At 44.9% G+C, this 20,822-nt stretch overlaps 1 protein-coding gene across 2 annotated transcripts in view; it reads left to right on the forward strand.

Moving 5' to 3' along the window:
- Nucleotides 1–20,822, forward strand: part of SRPX (sushi repeat containing protein X-linked) — a 482,285-nt gene that overhangs the window by 252,211 nt on the left and 209,252 nt on the right. For both annotated transcript variants that reach the window (XM_069636552.1, XM_069636553.1), the window contains one exon: nt 4,170–4,361. In XM_069636552.1, the coding sequence (XP_069492653.1) occupies nt 4,170–4,361 (192 nt within the window). The remainder of the gene's footprint in view (nt 1–4,169; nt 4,362–20,822) is intronic.

Here is a 20,822-nt window from a genome sequence, read left to right on the forward strand (position 1 = left end):
CATTTGTCTGGTAAATCAATTTATATCAATTCACTAATAATGGGGCTACACATTTCCATCACATAAAGCCCTGTTCAACCCAACATGGGGCTTACTTCATATTTCCATTTCCATCACCAACATCTCTGTCTCAGCTTTAGCCTTTCTGCTAAGGAAAAAAGGCCCAACACTTCTAAAATCAAAATGCAATGCTCAATACTCTTAGAGCAACACTATATGAAGGCATTCAAACCTATTTTACCATTGAAGCAATATTCTATAGAGCAATACTGTATTTCATGGTTTCCAAACTAAACCAAAAAAGCTTAAATCAATAAAGCAATCATTGCTCTTCTACATATATCCATGACAGTATTCAACACAAAGCAGAAATCCATTGCAAACTCACTGCACAGTATTCGCTCTATCCAAAAACCCATTGCTTTGCACCCCCTGGCATAACCTCCAACAGCAACCACATCAGTAGCCAGAAGTTAGCCCTGGTGTGTGGGCTTACAGCATATTTATAAGGTCTTTAGCTTGGAAATCTCATTACCATAGAATCTGTGGGCAGAGCCCTTGCTTCTGCCTCTAACCTGGATTATTTGAAAGTTCCTCCCCTCATGTGTATGATGTATGTAAACAAAAGGTGCACAATCTCCCCTCAGCATCTTCCCGATTTATCAGCTCACAGCTTCTTGCTGTTGGCATCTGGCTTCACAGCATCAAGCTAAGCTCTCAATGGGCCTCATTCTGAACATGCCGGTATCCTGGCGGTACAGCTGCCAGGATACCGGTATTTGGTACTTACCTTTACCAGCACTGGGTCTGGTGGCATTGGCGCTGGATTACAAGTGCTGGCGGGATGGTGTAAATGAGGGGATTTTCCGTCATTACCGCCACCTTTTGGCTGGTAGGGCACCTGGTTTACCTCCAGCACTTAGCTAAGTCGGGCAGTCAGGGAAAGTGTTGCTATCCACGGATACCAGCACTTTTCTTTACCGGACCGCCCGAATCGGAATGAAGCCCAATGGGCCTCATTACGACCCAGGCGGTAAGTTACAAGGTGGGTGGGGCGGTAAATCCCCATTCCCCATTTACCCTTCCCCATTCCCATTTTTGCCCCATAGGGCATAATGGGAGTGGGGAAGGCGCTAATTACGCCACCGTAAATTACGGTGGCGTAATTAGCACCATGGTCCCTTAGCGCCATGGATTTTAACGCCTGCAAAAAGCAGGCGTTAAACTCACCATGGCGCAAAGGGACCTCGGAATCCGGCGTTAAGGGTCGGCGCCGTTTACGGCGCCGTTAACCCCTTAACGCCTGACTGGTAATGAGGCCCAATGTCTTTGCTTCAAGGATCTAACTCAACACCATGGGTTGTTGTGTGTTTGCTCTCGAGCAAAACAACCTTTATTCCCTGGGAATTCACATGGGAAATTAAGTGGATGTTGATCCATGGCCTACTCAATATAGTTAGGTACATGCATATGGGTTCATGTACAGGCATGCTTGCAACTACACATGTAAGCATGTTATGATCTAGCCACTAAGCGCGTTTCTATAATAAATGGTTGCATGAACGATTAAATGAATGTATGTTATCCCTAAAACATGCTTCTCAATACAATGCTACAGTACAGACCTCTAGAAGCATAAAACACATTGAATGCTGTGTTGTCAGCACTACTCTTGCCATTCTAAATATTGCAGTAGAGACTGGCCTTTAAGCATGTATCACTACACTTGCGCTTCCCCTTCAAGACACTACACTCTACTGAGCCTTGTCCAGCTAGTGCTAGTTGCACTATTCTGAGGGGAATGCTGACATGACATGGTATCTCCCTTGTTGCTCCTACCCTGCAGGGCAGAATGGGATGTGCTCCCATGTCAGAGCACTTTGGCAGTGAGGAGGGATCTGGGAACGTCTGTGCATTGATTACCCTTCAAGTCTCTTCAAGTCCCACTGGTGTTCCACCGCTCAGTTATCTGTCACTACTCTTCCTGCCTCTACAGCACTCCTGTCCTGCCTAGATGGTCCTGGCCTGTCTTTCTGATGCACCTCGTTAGCTTCTGAGGGAGTTTTTGGGGGTAACGGGTCAGTGCCGGCTGACATCAGTTCCTGTGCGATAATAGATTCAGAAGCCTGACACACATCACCCTGTGACCCTCAACATTCCACTATGTACAGACCGTAGAATTGCTTTATGGCATTTTAGAATATTACTGCAGCATTTTTGGAGGAAATGCTTACATAACGGGACATTCAAGTATGAGAGAAAGATTTATAGTGACACAGCTAAATGTTTTGCTGATTGTCTTTGTGTCGTCTGTGATATTGAGAACACTGACAAACTACAATGCCCCCATACATCTATAGCTCCCGGTTGTGCAACTGTTGTGATTGTTTCACCGTTGAACAGAGCTACTGATCATATGTCCCTTCATTATTTGCCCTTCTTGTTCAGATGTCAGCAATTTTGTCTGTTGTGATGGTAATTGTCATGAAAGGGACCCATGGCGACTAGTTGTTGAGCTCAAGCAGCCAGCTACTTTCACACAAGCGTGCAAAGAGTCGCCACATGACAAGGTTGTTGGTTGTTTTTGATCAGTGCAGACCATGACATGTTTCAACCCATGATCTTTCTTTGAAAGGGCCCATCCTTGAGAAAAACGAACACATCCTAATTAAATGAATGTCCATGTTGTTACAGCATTCCCGCTTCCACAACTGCCTCCTGTTTGAACGGTCTCTGAGTTTCTTAGGACCTGATTAGTCTGATCTTCTTATGCTTTAACATAATTTCCAAACCTTGAATTCCTTTAATGAAGGAACACTCTCACTTTCCCTTCCATACAAGTTTTGATTGCAAGGAGGTTCTGTGGCATGTGGCTGCTTAGAGAGATCACATAAGTTAACAGGACATTCCATCATAGAGCTTCTATGCCCACAGTGATTGGCGTACGTCTGTGCATCCACTCTGCCGCTGAGCACTCATCTCTACCCCAGGGCCTACCTTAACTTCTAACTTGAAATAAAATGATGGTATTATCCCTGAACGAATTACCCGTGGAGCTTAGATCTAGTTTATGAATGGGCGCCAATGCACTGTTGTGGTTCTGGACAAGATAACCTCCCATCTCCTCTGGTAAAGTGTATTGACTAGGGTGACCTCCAAAAACAGGCCACCTCTTGGATCTACTATATGCAGTACAGTGTTCCCCTTGAAGTATTCTGGAGACCCTTTTGTTATTTCACTTAAAAATGAGACAAACAAATCTTAAAAGGTCATCAAGTATCCACTTGGAGCAAGCGAACAGCCTCCTAGTAGTGGAACATGGCGACAATAAGCCAAAATGCGGCATTGTGTGTCCCTGGAGTCTTCAATTTCTTTGTAGCGAGGTGCCCATGCTAGACAGTGTAGTCTTCCATTCTGCATGACTGCTCAGATGAGTTTCACAAGACTCAAGACTGATCCGCAACGACATCCAGTGAAATAAGTTGGCTTGAGTTGTCAGCTGGTATGATAAAAATGGGTATCACACAAAAATGTCACCCTCATTTGTGCGCCCCCGCAGCCACTGCAACTTTGGAGGTGCACAAAATGAGGGTGACATTTACTGCGCCCAAGCAGAGCGGGGATTGCAGGGGTGTCCCCGGCTCTTCCTGCGTGCAGTAATGGGGGTCGAAGGTTGCGGTGGTGTCCCCCGCTTACCATTTTGGAAAGCGGGGGACACGAAAAAAAAAAAAACACCCTTCGGCGTCAGCTCCAACCCACGTTAGTGGGAGGAGCTGACACTGCAGGGATCGCAGAGTGCGGGCGGCACACGCAGAAGTGTGCCGCCCTAAAGGTAAGTGGGGGGGTCGGAGGGGTAATGCAGACCAGGGGAAGCGGGCACAGTGATCCATATGATCACTGCGCCGCGCCGTAACTGCCGTCGGCATTTTCGGCATCACAGCTGCGGGGGGCGCAGTGATCACATAGATCCGTAAAAATGTCCTGTTTTTGTTCACTAATTGCATTGCAAATGATGTATTGGAGCAATAGAAATAAAGTCTCTATAGAGGAACAAACAGGTAGAATGCTTACTTGGTTGTATTTAGGCTTTTCTATTTATATCCTGTTTTGTAACGTGAGAAAGGTGACTCCTTGATAACCAATTGATATGTTTTTGTGTTTATCGATAGAAACTCCGTGGTGCTCCCCGATTAAGGTGAAAAACGGGTATGCGAGCTGCAGAGCCCCTCGTGGAGAGTACTATAAAACCGTCCGTGGGACCGCATGCGACATCCACTGCCAAAAAGGCTTTGAGCTGCATGGGTCTTCTCAAGTCATTTGTCAATTGGACAAACGCTGGTCTGACAGATTTGCATGCAAACGTGAGTATCATCGCTTCTTGAATTGATTTGAATTAGGCCACATTGTTCTTTGAACCAAAACACTGTAGAAAAGGAAGGAGAGTGAGTGGAGCAATGCTTTCCCTAGACCATTTACAATAGTAGCTAAATGTAGATGAGACTGAAACCTGTTGGCTAAGAGGAGGCAGAAACATCAAATTATTATACCGCATGTACATTAATACACTGACAGTTTGCTAATCATTATTATAATTTATAATTGGTTATTTATAACAAGCTTAATACCTAGAGGTTTCTAAGCCCGGACCAGGGATCGAACCTGTAGTGCTCTACGTCATCTTGCTTCCAAAGAGCACGTTTCCCCTGAGCTATCCTCCCGAAATAAATATTTATGTTTACAGTACATACAATTGAGAACAGGGAAGATGATCGATGAGAGATGTTTGGGAGGGATCATGGAAGGGGTCGGTGAGGAATACCTTACAAGGAGAGAAGGAAGGACAGATGTAAAGGGAGATGTCCTTGATGTTGGGATGGAGGGCGTTCTACAAGTAGGGGTACGAGACTGTTAAGGAGCAGAAGTGAGAGGTTGCGCAGGATGCCTGGGGAACTGTGAGGTCAAGCAGCTCATTGGAGCAAAAGGTGTGGGAGTGAGTTTTAAGTAGTAGAGGTAGTCAGATAGAGGATGGGTGCAAGCCATTAACAGATTTTTTAAACTTAGGAGAAGTTATTTGGAGAGAGAGCCATCCAGGGCGAAGGCGGTGGGCAGAGGAGCTGAGAGGTTTTAGAGAGTTTCAGATGCAAAGTTCAGAACTTTCTTTAGGTGAGCAAAGGCGTAAAATGGAAGGCCCAAGAGGAGGCTGCTACAGTTTGCAGAGAATAGCAGTAGCAATTAGGCAGAGTGCCAGTTCTGAAGTTGTAAAGTTTGACGCCAAAGAGGTTGTGAGCCTAGTGTGTCATTGGTATCGTTGATTTTCCTAGAGCCAATTTTGCTTTTGAGGAGGAAGGTGTATTGCAAAATAAGAATGTCTTTTTCTTAAAATATAGGTCATTATGAACGCAAATGCAAATGTATTTATCTTTTCAAAATCCCACAAAAGATGATGCGGTCATATTCCATACATTTCGAAGATCAACCTCCTTAGCACAACATGAGATCGTTAAACTCGGGCCCTTGCAAAAATGTATTCGGGCTGTCAGACATGCCTTGTATGTCACCAAAACAACTCAAAAAGACAGAGTATGTGCCAGGTGTCCGATGCATTAGATATTTCCACTAGTCCCACCATTTATCAATCTCTCTCTCTCTCTCTCTCTCTCTCTCTCTCTCTCTCTCTCTCTCTCTCTCTCTCTCTCTCTCTCTCTCTATCTATATATATATATGTATTATATATATTTTTTTCTTAGGCTTGTGGAATCTGCTTAGATCACATGCTATGCATAGGGGCCGACATCTAGTGGAAGCTGCAGAGTATTACAGTTGCTGTTTTCGAAATTTGAAAAGGGACGTCGACAGGGCGTGCCAGTAATACTATCCCTAGTGTGAAGTCCACTGTACCCATGGTCCTTCACGCGTCGAGGTCCCTCAGATTGTTTTTTTCCACTATTGTGAGCGGACGCTTATCGCTGTGTTCATTTTGGCTAACGCCATTTGCTTCTGACAAATTAAAATTTGTATACCCTTTCTGTCCTTTTCCTTACCGACTTCGACAAATTCATTGATGCGGTGGAAAAGACAAACGTCAGTGGGGGGTGGCCATTGTAGAATGCATTTTCCCCTCCCTTCCCATTTTCGCCTGGCTGCCATTACCCTTAGACATGGATAGAACCCCATTTAAATTTTGCCCCACATGCAATAAAAAATTCCCGTGGATAGACAAGCACCGGGTGTGCAACTTGTGTCTAGCCCGCGACCACAAAGAGGGGCATTGTCGGGCCTGCAAGCTCTTCAAACCAAAAACTCTTAGAGACCGGAGAACGAAACGCTGGGCCCATCATGCCATGCAGGCCGAGGCCGCCATGGACATGGAGGGAGCCTCCAGTGATGGTAGTGTCATGGTCTTTATAGACAGCGAGGGCGACGAAAGCACTACCACTACCCTGTCACTAAACACACATCCCGGGGCAAGGATTCAACACTGTCGACCAAACGCCCACATATGGCGTTGACATGGGGGAAATCCACGGAATCCCTAACCTCTGGGCACTCAAGGTCCCGATCGCCCCATGACAGGCGCCACAAGTCTAAAGATCGTCAAGACGCCGCCCCCAAAACATCGACTGACCGCCGAACGTCGGAAGACGAGGCGGCGGTCCGCTCCAGTGCCGAAAGTCGACATCCTATGCCGAAAACGGCTGTAGGCTCAAAAAATACTAGTTTATCCCACCTAGTAAAAAAGCACGTCCCTGAGAGCCTGCTAAAGTCCAAGCACTCCAAGAAACACTCCTCCAAGAGCTCAAATCATAAAGATAAGTCCTAGAAGGACACGTCTATCCCCACTACTAGGGGAACACACTATGTCCCACAAGAAGAAGGTTCATTGGGCCTCATTACGAGTCATGCGTTAAGGGGTTAACGGCGCCGTAAACGGCGCCAACCCTTAACGCCTGATTACAAGCTCCCTTAGCGCCATGGTGATTTTAACGTCTGCTTTTTGCAGGCGTTAAAATCCATGGCGCTAAGGGACCATGGTGCTAATTACGCCACCGTAATTTATGGTGGCGTAATTAGCGCCTTCCCCACTCCCATTATGCCCTATGGGGCAAAAATGGGAATGGGGAAGGGTAAAATAGGAAATGGGGATTTACCGCACCACTCACCTTGGAATGGGGCGGTAAATCCGCCATCCACCATGGTGTAAACGTAGTTTACACCATGGTGGTAAGGGTACGACCCAGGCGGTAACTTACCGCCTGGGTCGTAATGAGGCCCATGACAGAGACCTTAAAGAACAAGGTCCAGTCCACACCCCAGGGCCATCGTACACCCCTAGACTCTACCCCTCAGTACCCTGCTGTCATTCCAAGCTCAGCCCAATGGACTGCGGAAGACATAGACAGGGTCATGTTTAGAATTACCTTTATGGCCAATTTCTTTGAAAAAAAACCACAGGCATCCAAAGTTACACATCCTACAACTGAGGTTTCCAGCTCCCAGTCCCCAGTTACAAAAGCTTGCCCTGAGTCTCTACCTGTGTTAGGTACAGTCCAACCAGTACTAGGTGACCTGTATGATGTTCATACAGAGACTGAGGATGATAATGAAAACTACCAGCAGTCTGATCATTATTATGATGATAATGAGGAGGAGGAAGTGTATACCCTGGCCTCACCAATTCATCAGGACTCACCAGTGGCCGATTCACCAGTGGACAATCAGCCTCTCCATAACGACATGTTAATTAAAGCAGCTGAACACTTTGGTATCCAAACACAAGAAACTCAGCTAGACAAAGACTTTGTTGAAGATATTTTGGGAGACAAGAAGTCTGCCACCCAATTCATCTCAATTTTACAGTCTGTCAAAAGAAGGATTCAACCTTCCCTGGAGACATCAAACCAGACACGGGCAGTAAACCCACAGGTAGAGACACGTTTCCGACCAGCGCCGTCTGACCCGCTCTATATTAGGGACCAGTTTATGCCAGATTCGTTTGTGGTTACCACAACCCACAAAAGGGCAGGGACACCACTAGCCTCTTCAGAGGCACCCCTAGATGAGGAGAGCAAAAAGCTCTATACTATGGAGCGGAAGGTAGCGACTTCGGCAGCTTCTCAGACTAGAATCGCCAACAATTCGACACTGTTGGCAAGTTATAATTGCCACAAATGGGATGAAATAACTACAATAAACATAGTTTCTGCTCCCGAACCACTAAAGTGTCAACTAGCCCTGGTAACAGCTGACAGCAAAGCAACTTCCAGCTGCATTCTTAATAATAATCTGGATGCCGCAGATAATGCGGGCAGAGTTATCGATTTTAAAACCCTTTGCAATGGCATAAAATAACACTCAGAATTTGACAAATAATTAATGATATGTGTGGTTAAATAATGATGTACATATGTTTTATCACAGTATCAGGGATGTTATATCACTAGCAACTGTAAAGCAAAGTATCACAAAAGCATACAATTCAAAAGCAACCTAAAATTGAGTGCAGTGAAAATCACACGTGGAAAAGTAGCAATTTACACTTTTTGCAGTTTTAAATGTCAAAACGTTTATTTTAAATGGGTGGAATACATAGAATCGGAATGTGGTTTTTAGGCTGGGTGATAGATGCACATCACAGGGACAATATAGAAGTGAAAGAGTGACAATAGCTGAATACTTGGATGAGATTTTCAAGGTGAAAGAAATTCGGTTTCGGTAAAATAAACCAGTTAAAAAGAGAAAATCGGTTTGGAAAGAAAAAGGACAAACTAGATTATCAAGAAGAGAGCGCTGCCCATGAAACAGGTTAAGTGGCCGCATTAACCCTCTTCACGCCGCGTGTCTCGTTATGTGGAAATTAATACAATTATTCAAAATATTGCTAAGGAGTTACAAGATGGGGTGAATGGAAGGATGGCGCTAACACTAGGAAATCAAGGACAGGATGCACAGAGAATTCTGACAGTTTTAAACAAGTTACCAGGGTATGGATAGGATTACTTAGAGAGTGGAACAAAGTCAAAATCTCAAGATGGGATAGGCTATGTGGTGCTATGGGTCGGGGAAATACTCACAATCCGCACTTGAGTTTGGGATTTGGGACAGTCATCCGGGTTCTGGACTCAAAAGGTTCTGGACACAGTAAGGCGGCGGACTTTCCTAACAGCAAACAGCTGGGCAAGTCTGGTCACTGGATGGCAAGGGTACAGCTGGCATGCAGGTAGTGGCTAAATAAATTGGTCTGTCACTGGATCCTCCCACAAGGGTACCCCAGCTTTTCTCCCTTCTCCCTGAGTTTGTGGGATTTTGTTACGGGGTTTAATTATGAAGTGTTGATTCTGCCAGGATAGGAGAGCCTGAACCAACTATCCATTTTCTTGCAGTGGAGTCTGGAATCTGCAGGGTGGATCTGGAATGTTTGGATACGCTGGCGCTGGAAAATACAGATGAGAGAGTCCCTGTCTCTGTCACCGTCCCCTTTTTATAATGCGGGTGACTCACAGGATTTATTGTTGAGCCAGACTAAGCTAGACCTACCCCGAAGAACCAGATAGGTCAGCCTATTTTGGTCGCCTCCTCCAGGTGGGGACTCAGTTTATGGGGTTGTGTTTTATGAGGTGCAAAACCATCCCACAGTCATTTTTGCCTAAAATCAATTTTAACATAAATCACACATTTATACAGTTGTGGCACTTCTGCAAATCACATGGGCAAATTGCATATCCCATACAGAGCATGGTGTTCCCACTCCCAGGTCTGTATGACATTATTTTGACCTTCTAATAGTTTTTCGTGGTTTTTAGTGGGAACCAATTTACCTAAAATCCCCCAATTTTAAGCATATATACATATTATCATAGGGCACATTTCCATTAATTTTTAATGTTCCACCATGTCCTTTTCCCATGATTCGCATTCTCCTGGCATTTACGTCCCATACATGCTATGGACAGCCACAATATCTTGTTTGTACGCCACAAAAATTATCTTTAAACTGTAAAACATTTACATTACTGCATTGTCTGGCTATAGAATTAACAGTCTTTAAAGTTTATTCATTAAATAGTGTTTTGAGCAAAAATGGGCTGGCCTTTGTCCTCCAACTGGGACCATTTTCTTTTCCAGGCTACCACCAAATGTCAGTTTAGCCCAGGGCTGCCCTGGATTTTCCCCAGTTTGAGTGAATGGTAAGTGTCACTTCCAAAGTAACACGTAGGTGTCCCAGAATCTATTGTCTCAAGCTGAAGCACAGACAGAAGTCTGATGGGCGTGTGATATTTTTCCTCTTGGCCATTCAAAGTTTTCAAGGACAGAAATTAACACGTATGCGTCCCAGAAATCCATTGTGGCTTCCTTTGGGGGGAGGGCACTCCTGTTGTCAGGACCCAAATATCCCTTGAGCCATGGCAGGAAACCTATTTGGGCTGATTTCCCAGTACAGCCAATACATGTATTTCTTTATTTTATTTTATTTTGTTCTGAATCAAAAGCAAGCTTTTTGAAATAAAACATCCCATATATGTTTCCCAGCAAAACCCTGTTTACATTTCTGGCAATGACCGGGCCTTATTCAACATTACACTTTTAAAACAGGTATTTTTCTTATTTCCAAAAGCACATTTTAACATAAGGTGAAGTCTGCTGGGATGTCCCTTTCAAAATGTTTTCTCTTCCATCTGAATTCCTAACGTTGTTTTGCAGCCCTAGTCAGTTTTTCTTATGCAGCAGTCTGTTCAAGACACAGGTACACTGAAATTGACATATGCCCATAGAGCTAGGGTTTCTTTTAAATCATTGATTTTTGACATGTTGTAGCCCAAAAGTCAAGCATTTTCCGTGCGGCTGAGAGGAAAGTTTCTGTTGATTTCCCCTATCTTGTCTGACACAGCCCGTCATTCAGTGATAATGCTTTCTTTGGCTGTAGCACAATCTGAATGTGGATGGGCACAGCCGGATCACCCTGAATCAGAACTGCGTAATGTTGAATAGATGAAACAGAGCATCAGGGCGCCATCATTTTAAACGCCAAATATTTCCTTTTTCAAGCGGAAATGTGGAGCTAGCAGCAAAGCAAGGCTGCTTTTCAATTCTCTTCCTTGGTGCCTGTAAGAAAACACACTGGCAGCCTTTCTCCGTGTGCTCCCTGTTCCATCTTGCCCAATAGGTGTTTGGCAAGACAGTGCAGCCATCATTGTGTAGCTGCAAAACACAGTTTTGATGCGAGGCAATGATGCTCAAAGGAGCCAGCGCAGCCATTCTGCTGGTAACTGCTAAAATGCAGCTTGAAGATGGAGTAGAATTCTGCTGAGTGGGTAAATGTATCCCACAGCAGGGAGGCAATCCCATTGTACCCCTACCTGAACGACTGCCTGATCACAGGGGAAACGCTTCATTTTTGTAAACAAAACACACAAAGAACCATATAGATTCTCTTCCGAATTGAGCTTCTCAATAAAGGAAAAAAAATAAGTCTTGTGCCCAACACAAAAGAACAGTTCCTAAGAGCTGTCTAAGAAACAGAAGCAGGCTTGGCCTTTCAGCCATGGAAAGAGTACAACACTTTCTACGGCAAATACCTCAGTATCAAGCCGGTTGCCAGATAAGCGTACGCAAAGCAATGCATTTACTAGGCATGAAGGCGTCGTGCACATACCTGGTCCCACACGCACTCCTACGCATGCGACCCATGCAGGAGTGGTTGGCGAAACAATGGTCTCAGGCAAGCGGTCAGTGGGACGATCTAGTGGTTGTTTCACCAACTCTAGAAAAAAACCCACGCTGGTGGACAAAGGAAAACCTGTTAAAGGGAAAACCCTTCCGCGAACCGGAAGCGCAAGCGATCGTTACTACAGACGCATCACTCTCCGGGTGGGGGGCACATTACCTTCACCAGATAGCACATTGTCTGTGGACTCACATCACGGCACAGAACCAGATCAACCTGTTGGAACTCTTGGCAGTATTCAAAGCGCTTCAAGCATTCGAGGCGCAGCTGACGAACAAGGCGGTTCAGGTCCTAACAGACAGCACCACTGCATTGTTCTATGTAAACAAACAAGGGCACACACTCTCCACGTCTGTCCAAGCTTGCACAGAAAATATGGAGATGGGCACTCACATGAGGGATGTTCCTATCCTCCCAAAACGTTCCAGGGGTACTCAACACTCTAGCTGACTCTCTAAGCAGAGATCCCCTACCAGAGGAACACAAGTGGCAGCTAGACTCAAGTTTCGTAGACCACATGTTCTCTCAGTGGGGTTACACAAGACTGGTCTTGTTCGCTACAGGAGAAAACAAGCAATGCCCAGACTTCGCGTCCAGGTTCCCCCAACCAGGCTCCAAGGGGAACGCCCTATGGATGAACTGGTCAGGGAGATTTGCTTACGCTCCGCCCCGACTCCTTCAATGAGCAGGGTAGTGAACAAGATTCACAGAGAACCAATTACGCTCATCCTATTTGCTCCCATGTGGGCAAGATAGCCATGGCATCCACATCTGTGCAAACTGGCGATGCGCGATCCCATCAAACTCCCGTGCCAGACAAACCTATTGACCCAACACGGGGGAATAACAGCACACCCTCAACCACATTCAATGAACCTGGCAGCTTGGCTCCTGAGGTCATAGAGTTCGGACACCTTAATCTGCCACAATGGTGTATGGATAGCCTCAAGGAGGCTCGTAAACCAAACACCAGACACTGTTATTTCGACAAGTAGAGGAGATTTGTAATTTGGTGGCAGTATAAAAAATAAACCCCATAGAATGTACTCCATCCCACATTCTAAATGATATGCTCCACTTGTTAGACTCAGGGTTAGTTTTCAACCCCATAAAGGTCCACCTGGTGGCTTTATCAGCGTACACCACCTCTCAGAGTGATGTATCATGGTGGAAAATTCCAGTCATTAAGGCATTCATGGAGGGGGTAAAGAGACTCCACCCTCCAATTTCAAACCCACCGCCAGGCTGGGATCTCAATGTTGTACTTGCTAAACTCATGTGGCCCCCATTCGAGCCTATGCATAAATCAAGTCTTAAACACCTGACATACAAGACTGCCTTCTTAGTAGCTATTACTTCCATAAGAAGAGTTAGTGAACTGCAAGATTTGTCAGTGCAGGATCCTTTCTTTATCATTTATAAAGATAAATTGGTTTTACGTACACATCCGAGGTTCTCTCCTAAATTAATTTCCAAATTCCACGTGAACCAATCCATTGTGCTACCGGCCTTATTTCAGAATCCAACTAGCTCAGCTGAGGTAAAACACCAAACACTGCATGTGAGGAGGGCGGTCCTTTACTACGTAAACAAGACCAGACCGCTGAGAAAAACAGACCAACTGTTTGTCTCCATAGCACAAGGCAGAGAGGGAGACTGCATTTCCAAAAATGCTATCTTCTGATGGATAGTCAGATGCATACAACTATGCTATTCATTATCAAACAAAACACTGCCTTTCACACCAAGAGCTAACTATACAAGGAGCACAGGAGCTACTCAGGCTTTTATCGCAAATGCCCCCTTAGACAGCATTTGCAAAGGAGCTACATGGAGCTCAGTACATACTTTCACTCAGCTTTACTGCACTGACACCCATTCCAAAGCAGATACACAGGTGGGACAAGCAGTTCTAAAACATCTGTTTGCTGCCGCTCCCTCTCATAACCCACCACCTTCTCCTAGCACTGCTTTCTAATCTATGCATAGCATGTGATCTAAGCAGATTCAACAAGCCTCAGAAGGGATACATTACTCACCGTAATCCTATTTCTGATGCTTGTATCTGCTTAGATTCACATGCGCCCAGCCTTCCTCCCCTTAGAGAAGGTGCATAGATATTATATGAGCTTCTCTGATATTTAACTCCTTGGATACAACTGTACTCACAATACACTTCATGCTCCCTCATGTCAGAAACAAAACAATCTGAAGGACCTTGACGCATGAAGGACCATGGGTACAGGGGATGTCACACTAAGGATGGTATTACAGGCACGTGCTGTCGACGTCCCTTTTTGAATTTCAAAAACAACAACTGTAATACTATGCAGCTTCCACTAGATGTCGGCCTATACATAGCAGGTGAATCTAAGCAGATACAAGCATCAGAAATACGATTACGGTGAGTAATGTATCCCATCCCTCTTTCTATCTCGCTCGTTGTACACTGTCTCTCCCTCTGTTTCATTCTGTCTCTGTCTGTCCGTGGGCTGAAGTCACATTGTCACTTGTGGGTTTACTAAAGAAAAACCAGCCATTGCTGACAGCAGTGTGGCCAAGTAAAAGCACAGGTATCATGGACAGAGAGTCTGTGCTATGTTTTTATGGTTATATCCAGTGCTGGAAATTGACAAAATGTACTGGTGGAACTTCCTCTGCCCTTTGCGTGCGGGAGAGGGGTGGATTGTCAGTGGTGTGGGCAGCACTCAGGGACGGAGCTAGATGTCAAATAATGAGGGTGCTCTGAATATAGGATGTTGGCTGCTTTTGTGAACATAAGAATGACTACCAATTTATCAAACATGTTTGTAATAATTATTCAAACGTGCATTCCTTCTGAGCATGCAATGCACAGTGGGTATGATGCTCATTTCATCTGTCGGATTAGTGACCATAGCAGTAAAATGTGTGCAAAGCATGAGACATATACAGCTTTGGACTGTCTCATTGATTGAGTTTGCGCTGTCCCAGTAAGCAAAGGACCACTTTTAAGTGCAGTTTGTGAAGTCTTCGCGTATCAGCGCACATTATGACGCACAATGAGATTAGCGGCAATCAGGTGCAGTGAGCTTCCACAACTTGGGAGTGGGTTGGGCCTCGGGTCTACACAGAATGGTGGTCTGGCAAGACAATTTTTGCAGGAGCGCAGCTCTTTCTTGTTCCGGACCAATTCCTTTGCTGGTTATCCATAAAAAGAGAGCATCAGAACAGAGACAACCTCCAATGTGGGGACAGGCCTGGAATTACACTTACATGGTATTAGATACCTACATTGTCATCACGTGCATATGTCCAGCATTAATCCAACCTTCACACTGTGGGCTCATTACCTGCATGTGGGGAGGTTTGGGAAGGACACCTAGGGCCTCATTACCAGTGTGCCGGTCCGGTAACAACGGTGCTGGTAAGCCTACTGGCACCGCTGTTACTGGACCGGCACACTCTGAGTCTGCGGGCGGGTGCCATCCCGCCCGATAGGTCTGACCTGGCGGGCGGGACAGGACCCGCCCGCAGACTTTCACAGAAACACTGGCACTGTTATTAATGGTGCCGGTGCTTCTGTCATCCCCATTCCCATTGAGTCCTATGGACTCAAATGGGAATGGGGATTAATGGTTTTATGTCGTCTGACTTCCAGGAATAACGGGGTCGTAATCCCCTGGTGTTTACGTGAATCAAGGCGCCCGAGAAATTCACGAGTCCGGCGGCAGCCTGCCGGTTTTACCGTCACGGCTAGCGCCGGACTGGTAATGAGACCCACAGGCTCCTCTAAGGGAACTGGGGTTAAAAAGGAAATTATTTAATTGTACTAAAATTGTTAAATGGCTTTTTATTTAAATCTTAGGGCTTATTTCTGCTTATCATTTCCAGTTTCCACTGTTGTCGTAATTAAGCAATAAACGCTGACGGATGGGGGGTTTAATGGGCCAGGTAATGACCTGGCCAATTAGAAGCCTGAGCCAAGCAAAGGCTTTCACGGCAGACCAGATATTACCTGTCCCGGAAAAGCTACCCAACCCCCTTGCAGGAGTTTATTGATATTAGCATCCCGCTATTTTATACCGGTATGCTAATAGATTTTTTTTCAAGTTGAGGAACGGCGTGTCTGCAGTTTCTCAACTTTAATACACTACAAACCAAAATGGCAGCCACTACACGTAGTCCTTTCTTCCTTTCCATGGTGGCCATTGACGCAATTGAAATGCGCCGCAAACACTGTGTTTTCCTGGCACCTGCGAGGGACAAGGGAGTGCCAGGTAAGTGGGGTGGGGGTGGGTGAGGGATCTGGAAATTGGGGCTGGGGGTGTGGCATAGGAGGGGAAGGGGAGCACGGCATATGCCTACCTGATGTCCCAGCAGTGAAGATGGCTACCTCCCACTTCCGAGCAGGCTTAAAACGGGGGCTTAACTGTGAGGTAAAGACCATGTTCTGAGATTCCTGATTGGCAGGGAGTCCGCAACACCACTCCCATTGGGTGCTAATGAAACCTTTAAACTTCTCTTACTGAGCAACGCATATAATCAAAACTAGAAGGACCATTTACATTTTTTTCTGATAGCCATTTTTCATTCAAAGATAGACTTCAAAATACTATGATAAAGGGTAATGGGAAAAATAGAATCAATAGACATTCTTGGCTGCTTTGCATAAAATCAAAGAGCATTTGGGCACCACAGGAATGACTACATATATTTTCACTGATTATGTAATGCATACTGGGGTTGGTGCCCATTTCATGTTTCACAACCCTCTCTCTAACATTAAAGCATTTGTTACCATGAACTATGATTACTCATTTGGTCAGCAGCTCTGCAATCTTGGATGTGAGAATGAAATGGTTGTGAAACATGCAACTACATCATGGTCTGACAGCTCAATTGAGCCACATTTACAGAGGAGGTGGGGCTGAGAGAGGAAGCTGGTGCACATATGACCATAGATAAATAAATATATAAGATCAAAATTACCTACACGCACTAAATAGGGTTTGCATTAAATTTAGAAATGATAAACATTTAAATTATTTGGGAATGAGTTAGTCATGTTTGAATTATAAATGTCCCACTTGGATTTCCTCCACATTTTATGAAATAAAAAAGGCATACAGGGAGGTGTTATATTATTATACCCTTAGAATAATCTAGAAAACACTGATGCATATTCATTGCGGTGACTGGGATAAAAAAAAAACACAGCAAAGAACTTCAGGTGTGTGAGTACCAATGCCTACTAATAAACAGCAGGTAACTGAAACGACTAAGTGTAAACCAAATAAAATGGTGCTGCATATTTAGAGTGTTAAGGCCTACTCTTTCTTCATGCAAAGATTATTTGAGAAACTGGGACCTGTTCACTAAATGGTTTCTCATCCCGGGAAACTCCAATCTCAGCTCAAAACCCCAGAAGACTATCAATTCTCTGGCTTAAATTGTGGATGCACGACCTATTCCTTATATTATACTTCCTCTCCCTCTTCTTAGGTCAATGACCTCACGTCCTCCTCTCTTGGAAAATCAACATGCAATTGGGCGAGTCCCTACCCTTCGCCTGAAAGATCAACAGATCCCAACTTTTGTAAACACCACCCAAGACCTCATTCTGGCTGAGTGGTAAAGCTATGCTCTCTGATTTTCAAAGACCTTATTGAGACCATCCTAAGGGGCTTAAAAGACTGACCCTTGTGTTAGAACACTGTCTACCCCACCTTAATCACATCTTCACTAAATCTGGTGCAGCGGCCTGTTTCACACTGACAAAGCCACATTTGTAACCTGAGCGGGTTCACCATAGATTTCATCACTCACAAGCAAAAATGTCAGCACCGCCATTCCAGAACAAAGTAAGACTGCGCCTCCTAAAGCAGACTCTTACACTTGTTCAGAAATGGCCTCTTCAAAGCCATTAAATCGTACTTTGTCACCAAGATTCATGAATAAATGTACAGGGTCTTTGAACTCTTGCAACCTACTCAATGTTAATATCCCTGCAATAATATCGCCATACAAGAATGGCGCAATTTTTTGTGGCAATAATTACACATGGAACCTGCGAGGGAAACGCCTGCTTTCCCCATATTTCTTTTTAAAGGGAGCGGGGACACCCCTGCAAACCGTGCTCTATATGGCGACATTATTGGTGGGGATACAATTGCATAATACCCCCAAAAATCATCCTGCACCACACTCTCTACAATGCTTCACACTCTACTCCTAGCAGCTGTGCACCAAACTCAAAACCTCCTTTGGCAAATAAAACACAGGCATTTAAACCAACACCACCATCCGACTTCAAGCACATGCCACTCCCCACTGCCTCTGATCCACTAGTTATCCAGACACACTGCATCTCACTTAATCTCATATACATCAAAAGCTTCTGCTTGTGAATGTTTCCCCTCCTAGGCACTAGTGCTGACATCCTCTGATTCTGAGCAATGACTTCACTAAACTGTGACCTTCACTGTAACCTTTTGTCCATTAGCTGCCCCCTTTATCAGGCTCCCATTCACAAATGCCTTACCAATCCATCATTTGATCCCGCAAGCTGGTCTAACTACTACCAATGGCCAGTCTCCTTTGGATCGTTAAGCCTTTGTTAGACTTCATGTAGAATGGCACAACAATATGAGACACCCTAATCACAATATAGAATCCCTAATCAGAATATAGGATTATGTTATGTTACAGCCAAAGCCGACTTAGACCCACTCTACATGATGATCCTTTCCTTGACCAATTGGAGGTCTTTAGTATTGTTGTTCATAACACCCTTCTCCCCCACTTGGTGCAGGCCATTGTGATGTCTGTAATGTTACTCTATCGATAAAGGTCTTCCTGAATGAATGCAGAGGTTTCTTCAACTCTATCGTTCATTGCAGCTGCCATGGCCTCCCTCAAGCCTTTATGCTTTAATTATTCTATGTTATCCTGTTAAGACACAAGCTACTGTATGTGAAGACTTTGACTCCCATTTTACTGTTTCTGCATGATACCCACATACTCATGAATGTGTGCAATCTATAAACGCATGTATTCCTTTGGCCGAGGGCCACCTCCCACTGGAGGTGGGCCAGGGATGTCATTTCACCAAAATGCTAGAGGTAGCAGAAGTGACATCACACAACCCTTGACCTCTGATGATATCACAGGAAGTGATGTCGTTTGACCCTGCATCCAGGTGACATTATGGGAAGTGATGGCACACAACCTTTCACCCCTTCATAAAACAGGAAGTGGCATCACATAACATTTTTCCCCAGTACACTAAGAAAAATATGGTTACGATATCACTGTAATATGATATACATTTCATACAAGACTGGATAACCATATGTAGCATTAATATCAGTGTGTATAGGCCCATATTACCAAATGACTGTGAATGTAAACAGCCAACAACAAACTGGACTATTGTACATCACTCGGGCTAAACTATAAACAGACATAGCATCTCGTAGAGGCGGTAAACACCAAAGCGCAGGCTACAAAGTTCAGTCAACGCCCGGTTTCTTTTCGTAACTTTTTTTGCTGAACCTTTTTCCCCAAAATAACAAATCGAAAAATATGGTCTGTGAGGGCTTTGTGGGGTTAAGGGCCTGTATAGGGGGTAGGGTGGGGTGGGGAATAAGGAATAAATCACTTCCATCCTGCCTTTAGCATGGACAGACCATTCTCTGATCTCCTTTCACTTATCTACTATCAGACCCACTCCTCTGGCTCGACCACGAGCACCACCATGCCCAACCAGAAGTAATAAAAGTATTACGGTAGAAAAAATTATCCCTGCCATACTGCCTACTCTCAACGCACTGCCTGATAATCTCGATCCCAGCAGCCTAGTTCAGGAATTCAACAATATCATGCTCACCGCATTGGATAAAATTGCTCCTATCAAACTCAGACCGAGCAAACCCATAGCCCACCTAAACAAATGGTTCACCCCTCAACTCAAAGACCTTTGCACCTTAAAGAACAAAAGTGAAACAAATTGGAGACTATGCCCCTCTAGTGAGAATAAAGCTAAATTAACTGCACTTTCCTCACATTACAAAAAGGAAATCTGCCAAGCAAAACGTGACTCCTACGACAAACGTATTGCTAACTCAAACTCAAGCATGAAAGAACTCTTCTGCAAACTCAAAGAACTAGAGTCCCCTATTGCTATCCCGGAGGTCTGCACCAAGGACAAATCCTGGTGTACAGATATACAATAAGCCTTAGCACATAAAATTGACACACTTCAGAATAAAATTCAACTAAAAAAAAGTCTCGAAACTTACTACATTCGCCTAACACTCCCCTGCCCAACGAGCCACCACCGGCACATAATACACATTCCACTTCTCTAAAATGTCCATCCTAGAGGTAGAAAAAATTATCCTATCTTTGAAGCCCTCAAACTGCAAAGGCGATATCTGCCCTGCACAGCTAATAAAAGATGCTGCTAGAGAACTCTCCCTATTTACAACCAAACTGATAAATGCCTCATTTGCCACAGGTACTATACCTGCCAACCTCAAGCAATCCTGGGTGCTACCACTCCTCAAGAAACAGACACTTGATCCCCTCATTCCTACAAACTACCGGCCTATTACCACGGTCCCATTTTTATTAAAAATATTGGATAAGGCCACCTACATTCAAATTCAGAAGCATCTAGAATTGCACAAACTCCTGGGCAACCGACAATCTGGCTTCCGTCCACTGCACGGAACTGAGACTGCCCTAATCGACATTAAGTCCCAAATAGACGAGTTGAGAGACAAAGGAAGGACAGTACTCCTGCTCCTACTCGACCTCTCCGCTGCATTCGACCTGGTCAACCACAAGGTCTTATGCCGGCACCTTGACTCTGCAGCTCACTTCTCCACGGACGCTATCAAGTGGATCGAGTCCTTCCTGAGTGAGAGGACCATGAGAGACTTCTCCCCCTCAGCATCGGCCGATCCTACACCCATCCTATGTGGTGTTCCCCAAGGATCCTGCGTCTCGCCTACCCTCTACAACATCTTCACTAAGCCACTGTTCGACGATCTGGACCAGCTGAGTATCACCTACACTAACTATGCAGATGATACCCAGATTCTCCTACCACTTT

Source organism: Ambystoma mexicanum, chromosome 7p (genome assembly GCF_040938575.1).
Source record: "Ambystoma mexicanum isolate Mex_15411 chromosome 7p, UKY_AmexF1_1, whole genome shotgun sequence".
Classification (NCBI taxonomy): Eukaryota; Metazoa; Chordata; class Amphibia; order Caudata; family Ambystomatidae; genus Ambystoma; species Ambystoma mexicanum.